A 26788-nucleotide genomic window follows, 5' to 3' on the forward strand; every position below is an offset into this window, starting at 1 on the left:
CTACTTTTTTTTTTTTTTGAGTAATTGCTTTTTTTTGTCCTTTTGAGTTGTTCTTTGAGGGAACAATGCTTGCTGCCCATGTAGTGCGATGGCTGTGGCCATAGTGACTTCTGCTATTTATAATGTCAATGTGTCCTATGAAAGACATTTATCTTGATGGTAGCCCCTTTCAAATATATAGTAACTTAGGAGTATTTTTCTTGTCTTCAGTTAACAAGATTAGTTGTACTCTTTGGTATTGGAAGTATTTTTATCCAACAGCAACAGTCATGGGAACATCCTGGTGTACTAGAAAATCCACTGTCTACAGTTTTCCATCTTGCCCTGTTCTTGCAGCCTCTTTCCTTGTGAACTTTCTTATGTAAAGGCATGGGCAGAAATAATCATACTTGGTGTGGGGAGGAGAAGCGTGTCAGTGGGAAGCAGATATTGTTCATTTTTTAACATTTCTTTTCCTGTGATATCTGTAGGGTTGTCACTGAAAAGCCACCTGCCTTGTTCAGACAGGAGTAGTACTTGTTGGTATTCCGGGCAAAACATACTACAGATGAAATCTTGTAGGTAAAGCAAAGCTGTGTATCTGTAGTTTCTGTTAATGGTGTAGAAGCCATTAGGCAGCTGTATGGTTCACTTTTAACTCTGTAACCTTAACTCTCATTTCAAATGTTTGTTTCCTTTCTGTGTTGCTACAGTAGTTATGTGTAGTCACTACCCAGTAGTTACATGAATTTTGAAGTAAATTTTAGTCCTGACATAAGTAAGCTAAGTGGATTTTATACCAAGGTTAAGTTTACTCTTTTGATTTTTGTTATCTGGGAATTCACAGGAGTTGTTTGTTTTAACAGATTTCCAAACATTGCTTCCTAGCTTCCTTTTCATCATGTGCATTGACCCTATGCTATCATGTTGTAATACCCTTTCTTTAGGGGATGAATGCAAGTTCCCTGCAGAATGTATTAATGCTGCTTACAAGTGAGAGGGTTTACTGCTGAGCAAGATCAAAGTCGTGGTGTGCTCTTGATGCTTGCAATCCACAACAGCGAAGGGAACACGGATGTTGATATTACATCAATTTCAGTCTTTTGTGTGATCTTTTACATTCACCTTTACTAAGAGGAAAGATTGTTTCTCTCTATGCAGTAGGTCTAGTAAGGTGAAGACACACGAGTTGTTTTTAGCTTGTATTGTAATGTGTAGGAATGGTTCTTATGTCCTGTCCTCTACTTGAAGAGGAATTGTGGACAAGACTGACAGGATTACCACTTTGGGTATGATACAGCTTGATTCTTCTTCTTTTTTTTTTTTTTTTTTTTTTTTTAGTTTTAATTTCAATTTTACACTTGACCTGACAGGATTCTTACTGTGCAAACAATTTTCTCTCCAAGATATTTGTGTGCATTCTCCCTAAGTTCAGTTATTACCTCTAACTTTATCCCTGTAGTTATGCAGCCAGGTTTTAGTGTGTGGTATCTATCATTACTCACAGGTGGTCTGCTAAGAATACTGTTACGAAACTGATAGTTGTGAGTTTGCTTAGTGCTCTTGAGAAGCCACAGTTTTACAGCAGAAAGCAACCATTCTGGATTGTTTGCGTATCAAATGCTCAACAAAAACCAAAACAAAACACTGATGCAGCCCAGGATGCAGTGAAAAAGGTAGCTGTGCTTGAGTACCTTTTTATTTTTATTTCCTCTTTTTGTTTTTTTGCCAACTTTCCGTATGAAAAGGAAACTTCAATGACGACTTATCTACTAATGGCCATAGAAGACAACAATGTGCCTAGGTTTTTTAACAGGTTTTTTTTGTGCCTGAAAGTTTTTCTGCTGAATCATGCTAAAATAGCTTCAGAAACTTGCCATTATTTAGCAAATGTGTGAGACTAACACTCCACCAGTACATCTCAAAAACACCACATGAAAATGGAAAAGGAAAATCTTACAGTCTTAATGTTAGAGCAGAGTAGATCTCCTAGCGCTTTTGTCCTACCTTACATTTGAGTCATATGCAGCATCTGATTTCTTTCATGGTGTGGGCATATTTTTATCTATTAAGGTTAAGAAAATGTGAGACTCGACGCTGTATTTAAGTCTTAAAATATGATGTTGGCTATTAGCAGAATGCTGCGTTTGAGCAATCACCATAATACATGTGCAGCAGTATCTTCCCCTGTGATTACTGAATGGTTTCTATTTTGGGAATGTTTCATGGCTCAGCTTGGAGTGCTCTTGGGAAAGCTGAAGTAGGCAAGCTTCCAAAAAGCTAGTTTTATTCTGATGGTAAATCTGCAGAGAGGCAGTTCAAAAGACCAGGTGTCTTACATTTTTGCAAGTTGATCTTTGAAACTTTTCTCTTTTCTTGGACCATGGAATCAATGCAACTCTCATTTCTGAGACTTTCTGCTTTTTTTTCCCTCCTTCCTGCAGCATTATGCCTTCTTTTTGATCAGAAGCTTTTTGTTTTGAGTGTTTAGCAGAAAGATGTAGATGGGTATATAATAATCATTACAGACTTAGCTGTGTCTCACAGTGTTCCTGTGTGAATCTCCTTTTGTCAGAGTGTATCTATGCTGCAGTCACAGGAACTTGAATTAGCCTCCACTGAACCCTGTGCTGCTGCAGCAAGAGGATAAGTATTAGTATATAAGCCAGCTAGTTTTAGGCAAGCTCTGTTCACTCTGCCTATGCTGCAAGCTCTGCACTTCAGTTTCTTACTGTTTCCCAAATCTGTATCTGAAGCCAGGCAAGAAGAAGTAATACAGGCATCTGCAGCTAATTTTTCCCTGTTCTGTGATGTTTCTTTCAGCTTTTAAAAAAAAAGAAAACAGCTAAAGGGGGAAAAAGCTGGATATATTAAAAACTACACAATTATTCTTAGAACAATGAAAACTTGCTGTACAAGCCTCGGATTATTACCTGATCTCCAGTTTTAGATTGACTCGTATTTTATACAATGTGCATGGAAATTGCAGCCTATTTCTTTTCCAGTTTGTAAGATAGGGCACTTGCAATTGTGTATGTGGAGCTTCCCCACCTGCATCTGGAAGGAAATACCTAGTCATTTGTAAACCAAATTAGAGCTATTTGCATATACATTTTGAAAATCTGTGTTAGTGTTTCTTATTCTTTCTTAGGAACGTTTATTTAAATTAATGTGTTTTTGGGGGGGGAAGCATATATAACTGGCCTTTTATGAGACGGAAATTAACTTAAAGTGTCATAAGAAAATGCCTTTAAGAAAACAGTTATTCCCGGGAAAGGTCATTGTTTAAATGTAAAATATTGGTGCTTAATATGTTTAGTCTGTCTTTCCAAATTTTGTAAACATCTTTCTATTTTGCTTTTGAAGTAGTTTTTAAATTCTGTCTGCTCGTTGAGCTGTTAACTCTGCAAATTTTTAGCAACAATATCTGGTTAGCCACAAGATGAGTATTCATACATGATATGATGCTTTGAGCACTTGTATCAGAAAAAAGCTGCTTCAGCTCACTCGAGCAGTGTATCTCTGTACACACATAAAGGGCATGTTTTCTTTATTGTAGATTAAATGTTAATTCACAGGTCTGCAAGCTTCAAAAGATGTGGATTTTATTGCTTTATTTTCATTATAAGTATTCTTACAAATCTTTTGTGAAAATTAGATGTAATGCATTAAAGAATCTGAGGTGGGAAAAACAAAGTATTCGATCATGTGAATGAATTTAACATTTCCAATTTATAAAGAGGCAAATCGGATCTGTGTTCTGCCATGGAAGAAAAAGATTTAAAGTTTCCTGGATTTTGCATCCCTCATGAAATTGTTTGAAACGTGTGTGTGTGTCTTACAGCTGCGCCGCATGCAGGAGATGATTGCACAGATGCAAGCCCAAATGAGGATGAAGCCTGGTGATGATTAAGATGCTTAACATCTGGATGCATCAGGTATGACTTTTTTGACTTCTCTTACATAAGATTTTCACAATGATTGTTGTTAATTTTGCACTTTGGACTTGCTTTTACAGTACTTACAGAAAAAATTGAGTGATGTTCTGGGTAGACTAGGAAAAAATCTATCCAGATGTTACCTTTCCAGCTGTTTTTAAGACCTGTAAATGCTTATCTTTAGTGCCTTATTTTTGGATCATGCGGCTTTGTTTCTGTTAGCAAAAGCTGCTCAGAAAATTAATTTGACTATATATAAACAAAAGTTAGGGTGTTTTGGAGTATGTAGGCTGCTGAATTTATAGCATTTTTTTCAAAGAACCAAACAATTTTAGACAAACTGGTTACGTGTACTGAATACAGACTCCCTTGATGTCATATATCATATATTAGGTGGGATCAGAGTGAGTGAAGAAAAAAAATTCTTGTAGCAAATATTCATGCTTTCTTCAGAATGCAGCTCTTCTGGCATAATTTTTTTTAAATGCAAGAATGAAAAATAGAAGGATATGAGGAGTCTTGTTGCTTAATACTTCAGTTTAATACTCTAGTTGTGATTGCTGGTCTTCTGGAATGTAAAGCTTGAATAAAATGGATTATATTATCCCTTATGACCTTGTGGCAGCTGCCAACATTCCAAGTCTAAAATAAGGAGATTTTTTGTTGCCTTTATTTGAACCTTCAGTCTTCCTGTTTATATTAAATTAAAAAAAAAAAAAGTCTCCTAAGGAATAAACTTATTCACTGGATTCCTATTTAAGCAGATGTTGATGCTTTTACTGGTATGTGCACTGTGATCTTTAAGTGAAGTAGTTAAGGGGAACAAAGTAACTCAAACTCAGGTTTCTTACCGTCACAATTCTAAGTCTTGCAGATAGAGGAGTCTTCACATCATGTCTTCCAACTTCCATACTAATATATATTTTCCCAGAGTTGGAAATCTAAACACTGACGATAATTTTGTGGCTGACCATGCAGTGTATGTGATAGCAGTGTCTGACATAAAGCTCTCACTTCCCCAGACAGGAGCTGGTAATTATGCAGCCTGTTAAATATTTTAGTCTGAACTGAAGGTCCCAAGTTTTCATGGTGACTTTGTTTCATGTGGCCAAACTCTGACCGCTTGTGAAAATGGCTGTTTGATGCAGGAAACCTTATGTAGTGTAAATTATTATTACTGGTTTTTGCAAAGCAGCTCAATTCTTTCTGCGACTTACAAATCACATTTAGTCACATGGCATCCTTTAAACTGATACTCGGTAAGAAAAAAAACACTCTAAATCTAACAGGCTTGTCCGTAGTTGTTGCTTGCAGAGCGCAGGATGGCAAATGATACAAATATATTTAGAGCTCTTTCTTCAGTTCCTAGATACTGGGTTTGCTGTGAAAATCAGTATCTGAGGGCTAGTAGGATGCAGTATTCCCACTAATGGTTAGCTAGTAATGGCATCAGAATTCCCTGCGTTTCACAGCTTCTGGCAATACTGGATATGGTATTTATAAAAACAAATTGGAGCATGGTTTGTCCCAGGCTGAATTTGCAGCCATGGATACATAAGTAAACAGAGTTCTGAGCATGCTCGTGTGCATCCAAGTGAGATGTTATTTTATAGATACTTTACATTGCTAATCTGGAATACATATTGGACCACTGAATGTGTTAAGCAGGAGAGCTTTGCAGATTTAACTAAGCATCCACGTAATCTTGTTGTGATTTAGTTCAAACTAAATCTTGAGAAAGTTAGTTGGTCTGAAATACTGAATGTGAATAAATTTGAGAAGGATTTGAATGAGCTCTTCATATGTGGAGGTCCTGCTGTTTCTTTGGAGTCTGCTAAACTACGTTTCTGCAGCTGCTATGGAAATCATTGTTTGACAGATTGCTTTCAGGAAAGAATTTTGAATTTCTTTTTTGTTACCCTTGAGATTGATTGATAGACTTTTAGTGTAATTTGTTGGCTAATATGCATAGTGAGAACTGCAGTTGCAGTCCTGCTAAGCCAGAGTGTTGCTGCATGGTCCTGTCAGCATGTTGAAGTGAATCCTCACCTAGAACTTAGCCTTAGGGAAGTTTCTCTCATGCATGTTAACTGACTTTGCCGTTTAGGAGGAGTGATGATTTCAACCTCCAGCATTCCCATCAAATTTATTTGCTGTATTTTATTGAACTCACTATTTCCAGAGAAACCAGGAAACTTGTAATTAACACAGTAGTTAACAGAACCAAACTGCTAACAAATTTAAATATACTTGGTATCAATCTTCTTGTTCTATCACAGCTTATCTTGAGCATCTCTCAGGTTCTAGTTTTACAAGAACTTTAAAGGATCAGCTCTGCTACTGAAAGCACAGTCTCTCCTCCAGTTGCTCTTTTGCACCCTTACTAGTCTTTGTGCTGAGAAAAATATGTAACTTTATAGATAATTTATGTAAAAATTAACATTTTCACTCTTTTTATTTTGGATAAATAGGTATTTATTGATCCCCCCCCCCCCATCCCTTACAAATATTTTTCTCTTCATAAAGCACAGATATAAAGATGTTCTCAGATATTTTGGGAAAAGAGAAGTATGGTGTAAATACCTTCATAGATAAGAGCTGGAGAGTAAACAGTAAGATAATGAAATGTGGTGATACCCAAATATGTGAAATACCCACTTCTGGTTTCAGATGTATTTTGGGCTGGGGAGAAGACTGCTGAATGCTTCGGGGTTTTCTGGAAAGAGTCTTGCATTGCATAATGATTAAGAAGTGCTAAACTCAAATCCCTGCCAAAAAGACTGACGAGTCTGTATTATCATGAAGTGCTACAGAGATGGGATGACTGGAAGGTCTGGTTTGCCTGATCCTTTTGAACAGGGGCATCTTTAAAGGTTTTATGAAAAGAGCAAAGGGAGAATTTACTTCAAGCACTTTACTTTCAAGGCTAGAGTAAGAGAAGCATAAGGGGAGTGACAAAGGCAAAGATTATATGCAGGGAATATGTTCAAAGTTTCCAAAGAGGACGGACAGATTTCTTACTGTGGAGAAGTAGAAACCTGAAGGGGAATGAAGAGCAGCACTGGTGGAGACTGCGTTAGAGGTAGGAAAGGAAGGTGATTTTGGAAACAGTAGTGACCAGTGTGCCAGCTGCAGTTTTTGACAAAAGCCTGTGAGTACAGACTTACTCTACAAGATGGTGATGATGAAGAGCTTTTGAGACCAGCCCTAACAAAGGTGTGTTGACCTACGCTTTTGTCCCTTTCCTGTAAACATTTCATAGCTTCTGTGTACAAACAGTGCATGTGGAGGTGTTTGTAGCAGGCAGTGAGAGCACAGCTAGACACCGGAATACTCTTGGAATAAGCAGGAATAATTTTTTTTTACCCTAACTTTTGATATACTAATCTTACAAATCCATGTGAAGCATGCTAAAGACTTCAAGACAAGCTTGATTTTTCTGTTTTTTTGCTTCTAAAATGCAAGACACTGCTGTAAATTGTAGGAGCTTATTGCTTCTTATATTTGACTGTTCAAATGAAGGATTGGAGAGGAAGGAGATGGAAGGGTGGAATAAGTTACCAAAAACTAAAACAGATTTAGTTTTATTTGAATACTGCAATACGAAATGCTTTTGAAATAAGCCTGCGCTAATTCCAACAGCATATTTACTTGTTTCTAAGCTTGTCCATCTCAGATGAGCAATTATTACGAAAAGCTGGAATTATTTTTTCAAGTGAAATGGTTATTGATGGATGTTTCTTCCCTTTCCTTCTCTATTTCTGAAAGTGTATCTTTTTGCAATCTGTTTTCCTCTTGTTATTCTTACAAATCTGGATTGTCTGTCTTCCACTCAGTTTCAAGATCATACTGGGACAAACCAGTAACAGAAGCCAGGCTATGGAAAACAAATATAGCCAGCTGGAAATGTAGTTATGGTTAGGGAAATGTGTTCAGAAAAAAACCCCAAGCATCTTGCACTTAAAATATCTGTAGGATGTTGAAAATTCTTTCAGTATAGCTCATGATTTCCACAAGTATTTTAAAGCCTCCTGAGCTCACTAACACTGTTCTGATTCTTGATAAGAACAGTACTAAAGGCACGAAACAGCTAGTTCTTTCTACCAATGAATTGACATCATTTAACAGAACAACACAAAGCATTGTCATAGCAACCAGCCTTCTAAAACGATGCTGCTGAATGCTGAATTGATCCGATGAGAAATGTCATTTGAGGAAGTGAAGATCATGTTGTAGTTTTTGGCAGCTGAAATTGAGAGCCTAGAGAATGTGAAGCTTGGGCAAATTTGTAGTATTCGGAACAACTGCCTGGCACTGCCAGTGGATGTTTCTCTGGCTAGACTAGAAGAGCGCCATCGTTCTCCAGCTCTTTTCAGCTCTTCTAACTGTGGAGTTGTTCAGCAAACCCTGCATTGATGGGCTAGCGCAAGTTTTCGTTTCCCCTGGAGAGTACACTTCTGATAGAAATTGTCGTTTTTCCTCTGCTACTGTACAACTGAAGTGCTGAACTTGGGTGGCTCCATAGGACCTTGAAGTTAACTTGTATAGAAAGATCTTAGAAGAGTCCTCAAGAGCCACCTTGTAGCTGGTGCCCACCTGCCCTTGTGTATAATGTGCAGAGAGCTAGGCAGTCTTCAGATGAGAGTCATGCTATGGCTTTTACTCCTTGATGTGTAGAACAATGACGCTTTCATTTGAGTTTGTTCATCTAAAAATAATATCTTACATCTTCCTGTTAGTCCATACTGCTCTCAGTTGGTGAAACAGTCATGTTCCTGGACTGTAAGTAGAACATAATAAAAGATGATATTGTACTTGGATTGTGACCTTGGCTGTTCCACAGCTTCTCTGTCTGTGGCCTTTGACAGAAAATATGTTGTGCAACTCTTCCCAATAGGAAAAAGGTAGCACTTTGTTAAAATTGTAGTCTTCAAAGCATTGTACAGAAAAAAATATGTATTGTTAATATGATTCATAAGTCTGAAGTATTAGTCAGGTCTGTAAACCTCGTGTACCTAGATGTTGTCTATCTTCTGGCTCTTAAAGAATCTTGCTTAGATTTTTATCTGTCTGCATTTTCTGTATGCAAAATTTCCAGGACTTTGTCAGGACCTATTTCTATAAGGAAAATTCTCTCCTAGAAATAGCAGTGTATCATTTCTAACACTGTAGGATTTATGCATCTTGAAAAGCACATTCCCATTGAGACCAATTTCCAGAAGTGCTATGCTTATAGAGGAGAGGAGAGCAAAATGGTCCCCCCACCTCCCAAAACCCTCTCTACTTTGCAGACTTAAAAGCTTTCCAAGGAATGACACAATGTTTGCAAAACATAAAATAAAAAAGATTGAAACGCCCAATAGCAAGTTTTTCTCATATTTTCACATAATTGCCCAAACTGTATCTCAATAAATTTTATCAGTAAATGGATTAATGCAAATTGGTTCAATTTTTGCCAAGTGATCCCAGAGAATATAAAATAGAGAGAATATAAAATTCCTAATGACTCACTGCAGAAATCCTGTTTTGTGGGGAAGTGTCAGGGGTGAGTGGAAATATATTTATTTGCTTTTCACTAATGTGTCGATACCTTGGGAAAGATGAAGTCCACAGTGCAGTGGCTACAGTGGCATTCTCAATTCTTGTGAATACGTGCAGTGGCACCTTGCACTCTGCCTCTGAGAGGCTTGATTACCCAGGAATGTTACAATTGACATATTCCACCTCTTCCTGTATCTCAGTGACAGCTGTTGGATGCAGGGAGGGAGGGGAGGTGCTTGCTGCCAGAATTTCTCAGGCATTAGCGGGCCTGAGGAGTGGAGTACGCAGACCTGCCCGAGCCAAAGCCTGACATGGTATCATGGGGGACCTGTAAATGCTTCAGGCCACCTCTTGCTAAATGAACATTTTCAGAGGAACATTTCTTACAGTTCTGGAGCTTGGAGCCTGGTATGCGTATGTGACTCAGTGGATATTAACCCTATTAGCATATTAAATTAACGGATAAACATTGGAAAGCAGTTCAAAGGCCAGTTTTGTAACTTTGTATATACTTGGCTGATTATGTTTGCTGTGGGGAAGTATAAGGTGTTGCTACAGACTAGCAAAAGGAAAGGGAACAAACTTGAAGCAGCGAAGTCAACAGAGGATGGCTAAAATATCAGAAACCCAAAATGTTAGGGAGCGTGAGTGACAAAATGAGTCAAAACTAGCTAACAACAGGACATTAGTGTCATCCACTACTCTTATTCCTTTTGGAAAGACACTATTTCTGAAAGTTCTTGCTAATGATTGGACACTCAAAGGGCTGTAGCTACAACATAAAATGGATGCTACTGGAAGAAAAAGAATTTAGGTCATTGAGAAAATGTAACTGCTTATAAAGCAAATTTCTCTCATTGGGAATTCAGAAGTGTACATGGAGAGATGTTAAGTTGCCCTGCATTGTAGTGGTGTTCTTGGAAGCAGCTGAGGTGGAGGCAAACCCATTCCTTCCCAAGGCTTTTGAAACCTTTGCAAATGTAGAATTCTGAGCTGTCTGACCATGTGCATCGGGGTGCAGGCGTATGTAGTGCTAGTTATGCTACTTACTGAGAAAGTTTTGTTTTAATGGCATACTGGAGAAATGTATCGTCTTTCTTAAATGATGGTATGAATTCACATTGCAGGTGGAGGCATTTATTAAAGCTATGTATTGGTGAAAGGAGTATGGGGGACTGTAAGGTTAGTCTAATGAAACTGGAGATCAAATTTGCAAAGAACGCTATCAACCTAATGTATCATAAAATATTGTCTCATAAGGAGATTAGGAAGAAAGAGCAGTGAAATGAATCCACACTGAAAATGCACAACCATACTTTGCCCAAGTATGTTCTACGAGCGTATAAAATGTGGATATCGTATTGCTAATGCTGGTAACATCAGTGCACAGCTGCGCTTATAAGCCGAGCCTTCATGTTTATTGGAAATTCCAATCTTTTTGTGAGTCTGAAACATCAGTTACAGTTTCCTCGAGGTATCTGCTGTAACAAATTAGAGTTAGGCAGGCAATGGCAGAAATTTAGTTTCTCTTTCGTACTCGAAGTAGCAGTGTAGCACAACAGGTTAATTTTGAATTTGAATATTGAATTTGGTTAGCAATGTATGGACTCTGGCTTTAAAGCCTTAATGTTGGCTTGCTTGTTTCAGTTGTTAGGGGAAGTGATGGCCTCCCTAAAATGTTAAGTAATTGTGTATTGAACAGAATTCCCGCTGTGAGAATGGCAAAGAGCAAAGGACCCTGTTGTCAGCTTTCCTTGCTCCTTATGCCAACTGTAGTCAGCAACTGTAGTCTGGATGAGTGTTGCACTGCACTTTACAAGTGAGTGACACAACGTTTTCTAGGATATTTCTTTTTTCCATCCAGATGAATGTTTAGATTAAGCTATTTTTGCCTGTTGGGAATGAGTATTTTTGGGACTGGAGAATTTGAGGTGTCTCCTGAGTTCCAAATCTGACACAGCTTCTTAAGCAGGGCCCAATTTTCAGGGAAAGCTGGAATTCTGCTTTCTTTGTAGGAGCCTTTTTGATTGGCAAGTAGCTATAGAGACATGGAAAACTGGTAGTTATTTTTGAAATTACAGAGCAGTATCCCTTCTTTCAGCCGTATGAATACTGCTGCATGAATGCTTGGAAAAATCTGTTTGCTTTCCTATTTTACCTAAGCAGTGTCATAAGAGTGTTTGTGCATGACATCACACTTGCTGCTTGCTTTTAGCCCTGTTCAGATAAGTGGGTTTTGTTTTTCTCAGCAGAAGTAATGCTTCACGTAACAGGCTGAGGTTGGTGTCTTGTGTGCATTACTGTTGAGCTGTAACGCAGTTCTTGTATTCTTGCAGACGGAGGGGGGTGTGGGTGCTTAAGAAAGTACATAACTTAAAAATAGATTCTCATTTATGTGCTCTTATTAGATTTGTGATAAATATTTGGGGCCAAACTATGTCTGACTCAGCTGATCTAGTTCTAATGCAGGTCCCTGGGATGCAGTAACTGAAATGCCCCGTTCCCTGGATTACGCTGCTTTGCTCAGAGGAGCTCAGACTGCCCCAAACGCTCTGACAGTGCTGAGAGTTTGTCCTTTCTAATGCTCTTTGTTTTCCACTTTTGTTTGCAGCAGTATACAGTTCTCTAAGTGGATGGGTGCTCTCTTTTCTTTGACCGAATGGTAACGTTCAAATGCAAAAGCTGGATGCCGCAGATCAAGACCTGCATTAAAACAAACACAAAGTCTGAAGATCATGTTGTAAAACAGCTTGTTTTATATATTCAACGTTAATCAAGTTATATTGTATCTTTTTTGATTTTTTTGGTAACACTGTCTTCATACTTATAAATGTGGTTTTATTATCCTTCCTATACCTTTTTATACAGAAATTGATAGAGTACACTGTTTGGACTAGTCATTGTGATGGATTTAAGGAGTTAATCGTGTATCTGCTAGGTTATTCTCAACAGTTTCGTGATTAATACTAAAAGACTTTGTGGCCTGTTTACAGTAAACGTATGTGTGTTTGCACAGTATCATAACTTTCACTTGCCATTTTAAGTAATTGTGTATTGTATCAGTTTTTCATAACTTTCTCTGTGCTTTGGTTACTTTTGAAGCTTCATCTCTGGTGATTTATATTTGTGTGATGTATGAGAAAATGTACAAAACACTGATGATTCACCAGTGATGCAAAGAAGCTGACTTTTCTAAATCATCGTGCCTTAACATACCATAAACACTACGCATGCCAACAACTGCTTTGGATGCCTCTGAAGATTTGTCTTCAGGTCTCAAGTATTGATTGCAAGAATTTCTGTCACAGGCATTTTATCTGTCAGCTGAGTGATGGCATGTACTGAATTTTTTATATACCATAACACTAATTTTCATTGAAGTTTTGTAATAAATTGTACGAATGTGGAAAATGTTGCATTTTGGGGTGGTTTTTGTTGTTTTTTTTGATTTTGGTTTTTTCAAGCTAATCTATGAAATGTAGTGGCGTCGTGCACAGTGCATATTCAAAGGAATCATAATATTTACCCTGGGGAATGAAGGCATTTTCTAGAATTTGTCTACATACAAACTGCTTTGATTTCATTTCAAAACAGCTTTAAAAGTGTTTTAACTGCAAGTTAGGTAGCAAGACTTTGCATCCACTTTTTTTTCCCCAAAGTTCATTAGGCACCCAGTGACATCTTTTAGATGGGTAAATACCTTGGAAAATCTGATCGCACACCTTACGTTTATAAATTCATAAATGTTGCTGTTTCCTTTATGTCATTACTGACTGTATAGCTCTCTTCCACATGCTTTTGTAGTCTTGCATGTATTATATGTGTAAGCATAAATTATTTTGCAAATATGGGATTGAGACACGTTGTCTTCTGTACTAAATTGGGGTGTCTTTCATGTAATGATTAGCCCTAATTTTGCTGTCTAGCAATGAGTGTTTAATCAGGATAGGATTAACAAACAATTTGCATCACAAGGATGTGTATTTGGCTTGTGTTTGGAGTTGAACTGCATAAAAGGGACATTACATTGTTATCTCAGTGGCTGCTATAAGGAAGTTGAAAGAGTGACAGATTTGTGTTCATACAAAGTCTCTTCAGGTTTCATGAAGATCTGAATTGTAAGCATGTCTGTCAAGAGGGCCAAGGTGAGAGATTTAACGGCAAACATTTTCTAACGAATTGTGTGCCATTATGTGCACCTTTTTTGTTTTTTCTTCCAGAATTTTGCATCATATTTTGCAACCTTCTTAAAATGATGTGCTGTCCATTTGTGCTTGTGAAAGTCAGGACAGCCACACCCCTCCTGAGAACCAAGACTTCAGTTACATACATTAGTGACATACTGGATTAGCTCTCTGAACAAAGGTAACATGAAAGGTTCATCTTTCAAAGCAAACTAGGACAATGGGGAAGCAGGCTTTCAAAAGCATCTTGTCTTTAATTTTATTAAAAACTGAGCTTCTTTTTTCCCCCCTTCTTTTCAAAGCAAGGCACCTAAAGTCACTGTCACAGTTCTTGTGTGGGAAGCCTCAGTGAACAGATTTTTACTATCAGATACTGATTATTGGTTGATAGTCTCTGCCTTCTTCAGGCTTGTGGATTCCAGCTGGAGCGTTTTGGCTCAAAACCTGAGATCTGTTTTAATAATTGTCCAAGAAGGGCTTGCAGTGTTGCTGATACCATATGCGAGTGCTTTCCTTTCAACATAGGCTTAATTTTTATGCCTTCTACCACTTCTTTGATGTCGTCTGATGTTAATCTTCAGTTACATTTGAACTCAGTTTTGTTAAAATACTTCACAGCTGAATGGGGGAACATACAGTTGTTAAGCCAAGTCTTTGCTACTGTGAAGATCTCTGGATAGAGGACCCTGGCTAGAGCCTAATTTCTGACCTTGCATTTCCACTGCCAGAGCCACGGAAGACAAGTCTCTTTCTTTGAATTCCACCCTGGCCTTCTCCAAGCTGACACTTTTCAGCACTGGGACAAAGTACCCACATGTAACTATTTTAATGAGTGTTCAGCAGGATCAAGGAGTGGTTGATTGCGCTCCTTTCAGTCTTCATTAGATTTAAAACACTGTGGCAGACTATTCAACAACTCATGAAAGGGTGATGGGCTTGTTGGTGCCTTTAATTGTGCTGTAGAGTCTCTAATGGTCTGTGGCGTTCTAGCATTTAAAAACAAGCAAATATGCTGACAATTACCTGATTTATTTTTTTTCTGATGCTTTGACTCAATGGCTAAAAGTGAACTCAGGATGAGTTAATGGGGTTTTAGAACGTATGTGCCTGGGATTGCCAATCTCTGGTCTTGGAAGTGTTTCCTTGTTTTGATATGAGGGATGTTTTGAATGAGAAGGTGGAACAAATGGCAAGATAAATGCTGTGATGACTACAAGGATTTGAAAAGGTGGTACTGTGGTATCAGTGTCAGTTTTTTTTGTTCCGAAGTAGGGGAGTGTCCTTGCACTTGTGCAGCCATCACTGTGCCAAGCTTATCCTGTCCTGTATTCAGAAGAGTTTCAAGTCTGATTATTTACCTGTCCTTGAAATGCGGAAGACATGACCCCTCCCTGCAGCTGTGGAAGTTGGGGGAAGGATCTGGGTGTCTTGAGGCTTCACATCCCTCTCTGCTTGCTCCTTTACTGTTGAGTTGAGGTTCCTATGAGCTGTTCTGAAATCATGTGCTACTACTGTTTTTTGGAGTGTTTAAAATTCATTTGAGTTCTCTCCTGCCTTTTCTTAAAAAGTTATACTGACAGCTTTTACCTAAAATAACTTTCCATCTCACCTCTTTAAAATGTTTTAATGGAAACAGAGCACACATTCCTACTTTGCACAGTACGGTTGCAGTATGATTCAGGACTTCCCACTGTATTTTGAGATACTAAATCGGGAAACACATTTCCTATTTATTCCATTTGTGTGTGTGTTTGTTTTTAAAATGGTGTATTCCTTCTTCTGGGCGTTGTGTTTCTGTTCGAGAGCAGGGAGTGCTTCTTACTATAGTGTTTAAGGCTTCAGAGAGGTGTACCCAGGCACGGTTCTGGGTGGTTTCGGGGGAATTATTCATGCACGTTACATGGGCCCTGGCTGTATTTGCCAACCGCTGACAGCGGCAGGCAGGAGACCCTGCTCAGGTGCTCCAGCCGGTGAGTGATGCGCTAGCGCGGGGGCCACCCTTCCCGCCCCCGGGCCCGGCTGTCACACGGCGGGCAGAGGAGGGCGGCGCGGTGCGGGGCCGCGGCCGGGGCCGGGACCGAGCCGGGGCGGGCGCGGGGCGGGGCGGGCTCCCGGGATTGGCCGCCCCGGGCCGGCCCCGGCCCCTCCGCGGCGGCGCTGGGGCGGCCCTCGCCGGGCACACACAGACAGACAGACAGACAGACAGACACAGAGTCAGTCACTCACTCGCACACGGCGCTACTGTCGGCTCCCGGGAAGGCAGGGCCGCCGGCGGCACCATGAGCACCGGCATGCGGTACAAGAGCAAGCTGGTCAACCCAGGTGAGGCGGCGGGGACGTGCGGCCGCTCCGCCCCGCGGCCCGGCGCATCCCTCACGCCTCACTCTCTCTTCTTTTCTCTCCCCGCTGCCGGCTCCCGCCGCGGGCATCCCGCCCTCGCCGATCTGCCCTGCAGAGGAGAAGCAGGTAGGTGGGCTCCCCCCCGCCGCGCACGGCTCGGTATGGCCGGCTGCAGCCCCGGCCCTCCTCGGTCGGAGCTCTCCCGCGTTGATGCGGCAATGGGGTGGTGTCTTGCTACCTGGGCACAGCGGCGTTTCGGCCTGGGGCTTGGCATGCAGGCCCTTTTTTAGCTGGATTCATCCGGGAAATAGGCGTTTCGTCTGCTTCATCTCCCTGGGTTTGGGGTTGGGTTTCTTTTTTTTCGGTGCCTTTGGGTGTGTCGAGTAGGTTCAGATGGAGAAAGGCAGCGCAGGGGCTGGCAAAGGCATTTCAGTATTAGGAGCACGTCTCCCCATCACTCTCTCTTCCTTCCGTAGCACAGATGCGCAGGCACAGACCCAGTCCTGCCACTCGCCACTCCTTGTTGGTGTAGCAGATCACCACCTCGCAGGCGGCCAGGATTTGGGCGTTAGGGAACATCTGTTTTGCTTTGCAAAGCAAATAGCTATTCGGAGACATGCCTTTGAGTCCTGGAGAGAGAGGGGGGTGATGCAATCAGATGACATCGACAGGGTTTTTTTGTTCACTATTTGGTATTTGCAGGGATTTAGGGTGTTTGACAGGAAGAGGTATCCTCCTCTGCTGAGCTTGAATGTCTAGGTAAGGGGTTATCAGCAGAGTCCCATGCGTTCCTTAGCACCCATCATCATGATGTAGGCAATGTCTGCTGTATAGGGAAGAGCTTTTCTGTCTCACAAAGGTGGGGATGGAGGCGATGGTTGACACAGCAGGGCGCTGCAGTGGGTCCCTGCAGCGGGAAGAAGTCCACCCATTCCCAGTCTGGGGAAAATTAACTCCATCTCAGCTAGACCCAATACACTGGCTTGCACTTGCCTTTGGGTCCAGTCCTTCTCTGAGGCTCTAATTCCATATGCAGCAAACACCTTTACCTGCCGAGACAGTGGTATTGCACAGCCTTTCTGGACCACAGAAAAGCAAACTAGTGTTGTAGCAGCTTGGGCATTCACCTGGCCACTGCAGGAGATGGTGTCTCCCTATATAATGAAGACTTGGGTACTGTAAAAAGACACCTTTGCGTTTTTGGGAGCTGCTGACTGCGGTGATGAGAGGAACAAAGTAAATTCAGGGGTAATAGGATAATGGGGTCATCAGGTGCATTTTTCCCAAGCTACTTAGAGGTTTGCTAGTATTTTGTAGTAATTTGTGAGTATCGCTGTTAATTCTTGTTTTATTTCTGGAGGAAAACAATCCAAAACGTGTTCTGAAATTGTAGAAAATTTGGTATAAGCTGTGAACTGGAGAGGAGCTTTGTGACCCCCCAAAAACGTGCTGTTCTTTAGTTCATTTGTTTTTAAACAAAGAGGGAAGCAGGTTATGTATAAGGCTCTTTTCTGCTCATTCCCCAGGGGAAGAAGCGAGGTAGAGATCAGAGTAGTCTGTTTAGGTATTATCGTAATTCCTGAAGGCTCTTGTCACACTGCATAGGCAAGAGTGGGCTGGAGTCTGTACCCCAAAGAGTTCGTGTCTGCAGGAGAGTGTAGTGTCCTGCTGGGGCAAAGGAGGTCTTTCCTCAAACGCGTAGGTGTGTGCATGTGTATCCGTGTATCTTATGCTGGGAGTTTAGAGTGGGTCTTGCATGACAGAGCACAGTTCATTATGAATTTGTGCCAGCCATGTTACTTGTGGATGGTGGAGGGAAACCAAGCTGTGAATACAAAGCAATCTGTTAAAATTAAAGTGAACATACAAAACCACAAATGATCTTTATTTAGGATCCTTTGAGAGCAGGAATTTTCTTCCTGTGCTGCCTTGTTCCAATCCACTCGCATCTGGCAGCAGGTAACAATTTAAAAGGTTTACTAAAGCTGTGATTCTTGCCTGAACCAATTTTTCAAAATTTATTATAAAAGCTATTTATAAAAAATAGTTGGAAAATGAAGTGAGCTTCTGAGAGGGCAGTACACTAGTTTGCATGTAAGTAGGGTAGTCTTCAGTAAAATCTTAATAATATTGATGACTTACTGAGTCCAAAAAAGGGAACAACGTGGTGTCAAAGAATGAGTCTTCATCTTCCCTCGTAGCGTAGTCAGGGCTGATGCATTGTCTGGGTCCAGGGGACTCTGATTTGCAGGCTGGACTCCTAATTGCTACCATATATGAAGGAAAAATAACGGTAGATTCTCCACCTCTCTAATTTCCAAGGAATGACCTCTTAATTGGTGTATTTGGCACTGGACTCACGTGCCATTGAAGTCAGTGGAGGTTTGATACTGGTCTCCGTGTGCAGAGCATCTGGCTTTCCAAGGGGAAGGGCTGTGGTTTAAGACCCTGGACTGGGGGGAACCAGTTTCTGGTCTGAAGCTCTACAGCAGGTTGCCTGGTGAGACCAAGCTCCTCAGTCTCATTATACCTCAGTTCAGCACCTCTCAAAGAGGGATGGTTTCTCTCCTAGCAATTTTTATGCCTCTGGAGTGCTAAGAGGGGTTCTCGTGGTGAAGCTCGGTAGGCAAATGAAGCAATGACTAATGTCCCATGTGCAGAAGAGTAGGCCCCGTGTAAGGGAAACCTAGCAATTTGTCGAAAGACTATTGACTTGAGAACCAAACAGGGCAAGTGCAGTGGATGGACGCTCTGCCAAAGCCCGAGGTCTTGCTGTGGGAGGAGGACAGGCGAAACCTCCCAAATACCTAGTTAAACTGGAGTCTCCTGGCACACTCCTGCACAACATTCCTCCTAGCTCGTGTTGTTGGCGTGTGTTTGTTTGGGGTGTTACCTTGCTGTGTCTCTGAAGCTGGCTCCTGCTCATTCAGGCCCGTGTCTCTAGTGTTGTTTGAAGTCATTGTTTCTTTGTAAATCAGGAGGATGGGAACCTCTCCTTCCCAAGTTGATCTCTCCCTGCCCCATCAACTTGCAAAGTTGTTTGGGTGTGGGAGCAGCGACTATCTGGTGGATCCAGTTCTTTCAGTGGGTTTGAAATTATAGGGCTGTGCCTTTGCATTCAGCTTGGTCCTTTTTTCTACTTCAGCATATTTTGAAGTGGTCTGCTTGTCAGTAAAAACATATGGGGGGGGGTACTGTGTATAGAGAAGATGCTGTGCAAAAGGTAGTTTGACTAGAGGAATGGTTTCAGTGCGAGTCATTGCGAGGCATTGAGAACTCCTGAATTCATTGCCTTTGTGTTTCAGTTTTTGAGAATCTGGGTTTTATATCTTGAAAATTTATATTCAAACTCCTTTGCTTTTTTCTTAGAAAAAAAGAAAGAAGCAGAGATTTCCATCATTCCTGGAACAGTAGATACTACAACAGCAGAGATGTCTTCCATCTAAAATAGCAACTGTGCCAACATAAAGCATCATTTTAAGGTCAACCTTTAGCCCCAGCCTTGCCTACCAGAGGACATTGGCTGCTGGAAATCCCCCAGTTCCCTGTTAATGTGTGCTGAACCGCCTTCTCCTTTTCTCTACTGTGCTTATGGAGAGATAAGCCCAGATGGGCTTACAAGAAAGTGTACCCCTTGAAAAAGCTATGCTCTGCATAGTGCAGAGGTACCCAAGATACTTGTAGATACTGCCCTTGACACACTGAGGACAACTCCAGTGCAGGCAGCTGCTGATGACGAAGAGCAGATTAAGAGGAGGGAGGTGTGGCGATTCCTGTGTCTTGAGCTGGTTGAGGATGACCTTAATGTGACCCTCAAGGTCTGTGTAGATACCTATGTGGTGAAAATTGATTAGCTGAGTTTTGTGAAATATGTGATGAAAAGTATCATGTAAGTGGTAGGTTCCCTTGTACAGCAATTGTACAACGAAGACCAGAAGCAGATCTTGATCTTTACAGAATCCCCTCGACGTTTGTGCTGGAGCAGCTTGGAGGATTCGTACCTGCGTTATGTGTTTGTGGCATTGCCATCTTTCACCTAAGTGTCTTCCGTACAATAACAGTTCTTGTAATCTTGTGACTAGAGGAAAGTTCTTCTTGCTTGTGCAGAAAAGCATGGAACCTGGAAGGCAAACAGAGTACCACTGACTTTTTAAATTTTCTCAGAGTTAAACCAATTATTTTATAGTTGTGATTCTTTGAGTCATTGGGAGTGGCAATATGGATGTGTTCCTGTGCTGTCTGTCGTGCTCTGTATCAATTCAGACAGGGTGGTTGTGGTGAGGGTTTTTTTGCTCGGAGAAAGCAAAATTATGTTTGCAGCTGGTGAGTGGGATATTTCACCACAGCTGGATAGTCTTTCACTGTGTCATAGATCGCCCTGGGTGAGGCTGTTTCTCTTTGACTCCCCATGTTAATGTCTCTTCCAGCCTCTGCGTTTTCCAACCCTGGTCTTGCATCCTGGCTACCAAGATGTGCCTGCCAGAAAGGGAGTAGCAAATTAGTCACAGAATCTGGAGGTAAATACTGGAAACACTCTTAAAGCAGCACATCTCTGCTTGTTTTTCTGATGTCCCGGTGTATCTTGGCCAGACGTAGCATAGGAGTGGAAGCTTTTACTTCTCTGTAAAAAGCCTTATGTGGTTCGTTAATTTTTTTTGGCCCATTTCAAAAGACAACATTGGTCCCTTGCCCTCCAAACTGGGCAAAGGCTCAGTGCTCAGAACAGTGTGTCAGGAGCTGGGTGGGACTGCAGCAGGTCAAGAGGTTCAGCCCTGCCTGTCCTTCTGCTGTGCATCTGTCTAAACAGTCCTACTGCAGGAGGCCCGTGTCGCACAGATGGGCTATTCTGGGCTGGGGAGGAAAGTCCATCCTGGGCACTTTGACTTTTTTTTTTTTCCCCTTCTTTGTCTGCTTGGCTTCTTGGAAAAGGGCTGTAAAAAGAGGTCAGCACATGGACTGCATGGTGAAACAGAACTGCTGGAGAGCTGGGCACAGAAGCTGCCGCCTGCTGCTGCTGTCTCTCTTCAATTATTTATGCTCCAAATGGATAAAATGGTTGTTAGTGCAGGGCAGGGGAGAGGTTCAGCCCTCTCAGTGCAAGTAGCAATCTGCAGTTTATGAAAAGGAGAAGTAAGCATTTCCTGCACAGGGATTTTTGTCCCTTGAATTTCCACGAACTGCTCAGCTACTTGTGCGCGAGTCCAAAATTCTGCTGCTCTTGTGTGAATTGTGCAGGGCTGTTTCGGGCACGTTAGCCAAATGTGTAAGTGCAACAGATGTTGTGGCCTGATCCTTGCTGATGCTGACGAAGTAAGAGCAACCTTCATTTAACCCTAAGAGATGCTTGTGACACTTCCTCAGCTACTGGGTTGCAGCCTGCTGGGGCATTACAAAAGGCAGCTCACAGTTGCAGAGGTGAAAACATTGCTGCCATCTGAATGAAGGAGAAACCCAGGTCCTGGATGCTTTTAGTCTCCAAAGTCAAGGAGTCTCTTATAACCACTTAACACTCTCAAAAATGATGCTGGCTTCACACTGATGCCATTCTTCATTTGCTTGTTCTAGCAATAAATGTAAGGGGGTTATGACAGTTCCCTGCAAAAGTTGAGGAAAGGCAAGTCTAGAGAGAGAAATAGCTGGTGGAGTTCAGTGTCTTCCAGAGCCCATATTGCCCACCCTCAGTCTAAGCTGCTGTTCATTAAATACCCAGTAAAATGGACATCTTGGAAATCCAGGGGAGATTCCACCTTCAGCCAGCTGGTTGCTTGCTGTGCCAGGCCAGGCTGGGTCCCTGCTGTGTATCTTTAGAGTTGTGCCAAATTAGTTTTAAATGTTCAGTCTAAGAGGTTTCCTTAGCAGTTCTGGGACACCCCACTGCCCACAGTGCTGCAGCTACTGCTCGTATGTGCTGAAACCAAGCCTGGAGAGCTCGGCTCCGTCTTTAATACTTCAAGCACTTCTTGCTGAGATCTCTCTTGGCTAAGCCAGGAGGGTTCCTCTCCTGTTGTTTCTCTTCCAGTTCAAGTGGCTTCTATGTTACTTTTTTCCTGGATAGCAGAGCATGAACTGGAGGGCACCTTCTTTGCTTACCTGCAGAGCTTTCTTGCCTGACCAACACTAAGACTTTGTCCCCTTCTTGCCTAAGGCAGAGATTTCCCTGAGACAGTGAAATCACACAGAATAATCCTCTAATACTCATGAAAGAAACATGTGGCATCTCTAATATATTGTGTGACTTTGGATTTTTGTGAAGCGTATGCAAGTTGTTTCATAGCATACTGGAATAATTCCCACATGGGCTGGATTTTGTCTGTGTGTGCGCATGTGTATGTCTACAGTGTGGTTAGCTTCGAAGCGCAGGAAAAAATGTCTGCTGTTATACATTCCCTTTCTCCCAGAGAATTGTCCCTGGAGCTCTGAAGAGGTTTGCAGTCATCTTGTTCCCATAAGGGTGTTCAGGAGCTGGATTTGTGTGTGGTGCATCAGAAAAGCTGGGATCAGATCCCAGAACATGTGCTCCGCATCAGTATGTGTGCTGCTGTTCATCCATGACTTGGTATCCCAGAAACATTGTTTAAAATGAATAGTGGAAGGTGGCACTGAGTGTGCCCAGAGGAAGGGTCTGTATGTGCAATGCTACCCGTGGGGTCTGGGCTGCAGAAGGTGAAAGAGATCTTGTGTCGCTCCCAACTCAAGTAAGAGTCCTTTCTGTTTTGAGGGCCAAATGGGTTAATATTCTGAATTCCTTCTCTCTTGTGTGAGTGTATTTCCAGTGTGTTAATTGAAATCTATTATGACCTGCTAACATTCAGCTCTAGACTGCTGTGCCTTCCCTCAGTCTCTCACTCCCAGCCCCTACCCATGTGGCTGTTACCCCCAGCAGTGTCACAGCAGCCACGTGCTGGAGGTGGCTGGGAGAAGAGCGCACTGGAGGGCTGCAGGGACTGACTGGCTTGCTGATGAGCAAAGCTTGGCTAAGTGTTGGCCAAGAGCTGAAGAGGAAGTGAAACCCTGCACAAGCATCTGCAAGGGTGTAATGCCAAGAAGGGGAGGAGAATTGTTTAGTTTCTGGCTTTAGTACAACTGTCCACTCCTGAAGTCAAAAGAAAAAAAAAAAGGTAAGTTGAGGCTGAAGTTCAGCTCTAGAAGAGGGATGTAGCTATGCCGTGCAGGGCAGCACAGTGCAGGGATGCTCGAGATGACACAAACCTCTCTGGATGCTGCTGCGCAGCCTTCAGATTGCACCAGCCTGGTGCCATGCCATGGCAGCAAGGGCTAAGGGAGGCTCAGGGCTAATGCTCAGATGTGCTGGAGGATCTCGGGCTGTGGTTCACGCTAGCTCGGGACTCTGTGGGGTGTGAGCCAGTGTAGTTGTAAGTCAGTCAGAGGTGGGAAGCCCTTAATAGAAGTTAACTCCAGTTTTTCACTCACCTCTTAAATTTGGGCTGGTTTTCTGCACAGTGGCACTAGCTGGCAGTAGTAACAGCCAGTGCCAGACTCAAGTGCTCACCCTGAAGTTAGCTGATGGGGAGCATGGAGCAGCGTGGTGGCTGACCCGCCCCTGTGTGCCGCTGTGGTGGCTGTACTGCGCGACTGCTCGGAGCCAAGGAGCAGGAGAGCTGAGGCCCTTCGCTTGCCAGCTTTGTTCAGCTCAGCTCTTTGCTCTTCCTGGGAACTTTGGGAGTGCCCTGTTTGTTTTGAAGCTTGTTATCAAGTGTGTCCAGGGTGTGTGTGTGGAGCTGGGATGGCCTGTCTCTGCCTGACCCCGCCCGGGGCGGCTGGTGCCGTTCTCCCAGAATGACTCCTGGCAGGGGGAACCGGGAGCGGAGAGCGCAGGCTGAGCAAATAAACCGCAGGATCATGAGTGCTAGCTCCTGGAGACTGGCCATGGGGAGCGAGCCTGTCCCACTGACCTCGGGACATTCTCAGTGCAGAAGCAAGGGAGGGGGGAAAAAAGATCCACTCAGTTAGTTTGTGGGAAAAGAGGCTCCAGGGGCTTAACGTCTTCCTTCTGCTTTCTGTGAGGCAAAGCCCACGGTGGTACAGATGTGGTCTGGGCTCCAGTGACTGTGTTTCATTTTTCCTTGCAGGCTCCTGGTGCTTGGAGCTGTGTGAACACACATGAGAGCGCAGGCCAGGCCTTTTACTGCTTTAGTTTGTATTGCAATTATTTTTAAGATCACTTCCCAGGCAAGTCACTTCGCTTTCAGCCTTTTGTAATGTCTCCTGGCTATTTCCTCAGTGTGGGAACTGTTCTAATCCTGCCTGCCGCACTGAGCTCATTCTTGCTGTGATACGTACACACATGAAGTCTCTTTAGATCCTGCAGTCTTACATCCACTTTTATTTTCAAATAAATTACATACTACATTAATTATATATTCAGGTGAAATATGAGTCACAAAGGCATCTGCTGTCTGCCTGCCCTACATACATGGTCCCCTTGGCTGTGCTTTCTTTTTAGTTTAAAGCTCTCCTGAGTCTCTGCATTGGGTATTAAGTGATGTGAAGTCCTGGAAATGTAGATAAGCAGTATTGGAAATGCCCATCTGGACCAACAGTAATTTCCATCTGCCCAAGGCCTGCTGTAAAAAATGTCAGGGAGGTTTATGGCTTTTAGTATCCTATAGATTCTCAGAGGTTCCTGCTGCTCCGGGGAGCTGGTGCCAGCTGGGATCAGACAGTAATGGAAGAAGCATCACAGCCTTCAAGAGCTGGTATTTGCCCTGTTTTGTAGGCAGTGGGCTGAATCAAGGCAGCAGGGGTTAAACTTCAAGTGATGCAGCTGGGCTGCAAAGCCTTACTGCTGTGATTGCACAGTGCCGAGATGAGCAAGAGTGTGTCATCAGGACAGCAAGAGAGATGCTGAGATGATCTCTTGTCTCCCGGTGGTTGCGCTTACAGTCCCGACTCGGCATAGATGGTTTCTGCGACACAGCTGGAGCAGTGCTCTGGAGCCCTTAGCTGGAGCACGCAGAAGGGAAACTGCTCGTGTCTCACTCCCGAGATTAATACCTTTGCTGTTCGTCTGCTTACTTTAAAGAGCTCTCCTCCTCTTGAAAGGAGCCCTTGGCAGAGCATGTATTTATGAGGGAAGTGGATATCAGAGAGGACAGTTATTTAACAGGACTTGGTGCTTTTACTGGGCAGTTAATCCAGGCACATGCTTGGGAAGGACTCCAGGTCCACTGAGCAGCCGAACACTTTGGATCTGCTCTAGTCTGCTGGCAGCCCTGGGGCTGACACTTCAGAAGCTCAGACCAGGCCCACAGAGGTGAGCAACTGACAGGCATGTTTTCTGTGTACACTCCAGTACTGTCACATTGATCTGCTTGGGATCCGCCTAACCATCACTGTGCAACAGGAGTGTGTCCTCTTGTCACTTGGATAAGCCTCATCTGCCCTGCCCCACCCCACTCAGCTCATACCAGGTTCATGGCGTTTGACTTCACAGCAATTTAAATAAACCAGAAGCGACTGGATGGAGCCCAGCGTTCCTCTTGCTCAGTGCCTGCTCTGTTCAGCCTGCTGATCCTCGAACAGAAAGGCTGCATGCCATCTCATAGCTGTGTGATGGCATTATTTTCAGCGGCTCTCATTAATGTCAGTGAAAGCCTTTCTGTTTGAGGTGGTAGGGCTGGTCCTCAGCAGCTGCTCGGAGGTTCCGGCCAGTGCCAGGCGTTTTGCTGCCTAGTTTGAATGGCCAGTGTCATCTGAACATCTCTCTGCTCCTCCCGTGGTCGCACTGTCATGGGCAGGTGTCAGTCAATAGCAGAATTGTTCTCTTGGTAAACAAGTGATGGTATTATTGGAGCTGCCCTTCATGTAGCAGCAGCGCAGTGTGTGCGTGGGGTCGCTGACGAGGGATATCATGGGGCTTGTTAGTCTGAAAGCTTAATGAACCATCTTACGTTTTTTTGCAAAGTGTGTAGATGCTTCTTCACGTGTGCTCTTCCTGTGCTGTGTCTCGCACTCAGGCATGTTTGGTACTGAAGTGTGTCCCTGTGAGGTAGAGCTCACAGCACAGATGTGGGCATTTTGGAGGACTCAGATCCCATCTATCATGACATTAATGACAGTGGATGTCCAGGAAATGTCTGGATGAGACCCCTGCTCTTGCTTCCTCAGACACCCTGCGTATGCCTGAGGGCTGAGCTAATCTGTGGCTCCAGTGAATCCGTGTGTACTGGGCACCTAGAGCTTGTCCCTTAGCGGTTTAGGGCTTTTTCCTTCATGACAAATAACTATTTTTCTTTCTTATTTTTCAAAAAATAAAATAATTAGGGCATCCACCCACCTCTTGGCTGGCATCCTGCAGTAATAGACCAGCATGTGTTTTCTCCAGCGGAGGAAAGCAGGTCTTGCTTCGTATTCTTAAGGCAATGGTTTATAAATGAGCCTGAAAAGAAAAACTGATTTCCCCACTTACAGCAAAATTACATCAGGAAAGAGTTGCATCAAAATTTCTTAAAACTGGGCCATGAATTTGGCCTGACACTGTTGATTTGACCATGTACAGTGGGAATAGTCTGTTCTAGAGGTGTGCAGGTGAGGGAGCATGTTCCCTTTGTGCCCATAAAACTAGACCTCCTCCGTCCTTGCCCTGTCCCTCAGCACTGGAGGTTAGAAATCTTTGCGTTGCAGACTTGTCTTTCGCTTCTTACCCCCTTCAGGCTGGAGATAAGAAGGGAAAGAACTTGACTTCGTGTAGTCTAAGGGCACATGAGGCTGCTGTGAGCTGCAGGGACAGCCGTGTCGGGGGCAGAACCATGTCTCTGGGTTCAGCTGGGTTTTTTTGGGTTGGGG

At 42.9% G+C, this 26788-nt stretch overlaps 1 protein-coding gene across 1 annotated transcript in view; it reads left to right on the forward strand.

Annotated features, from left to right (window-relative positions):
- Positions 1 to 13283, forward strand: part of LOC127023061 (septin-2) — a 40410-nt gene extending 27127 nt beyond the window's left edge. The window contains exons 12-13 of the mRNA XM_050906954.1: positions 3824 to 3917; positions 12070 to 13283. Of these exons, the coding sequence (XP_050762911.1) occupies positions 3824 to 3892 (69 nt within the window). The 3' untranslated portion in view covers positions 3893 to 3917; positions 12070 to 13283. The remainder of the gene's footprint in view (positions 1 to 3823; positions 3918 to 12069) is intronic.
- The last annotated feature ends 13505 nt before the right edge of the window (positions 13284 to 26788 follow it).

The sequence above is a fragment of the Gymnogyps californianus genome, chromosome 16, assembly GCF_018139145.2.
Source record: "Gymnogyps californianus isolate 813 chromosome 16, ASM1813914v2, whole genome shotgun sequence".
Taxonomy (NCBI): domain Eukaryota; kingdom Metazoa; phylum Chordata; class Aves; order Accipitriformes; family Cathartidae; genus Gymnogyps; species Gymnogyps californianus.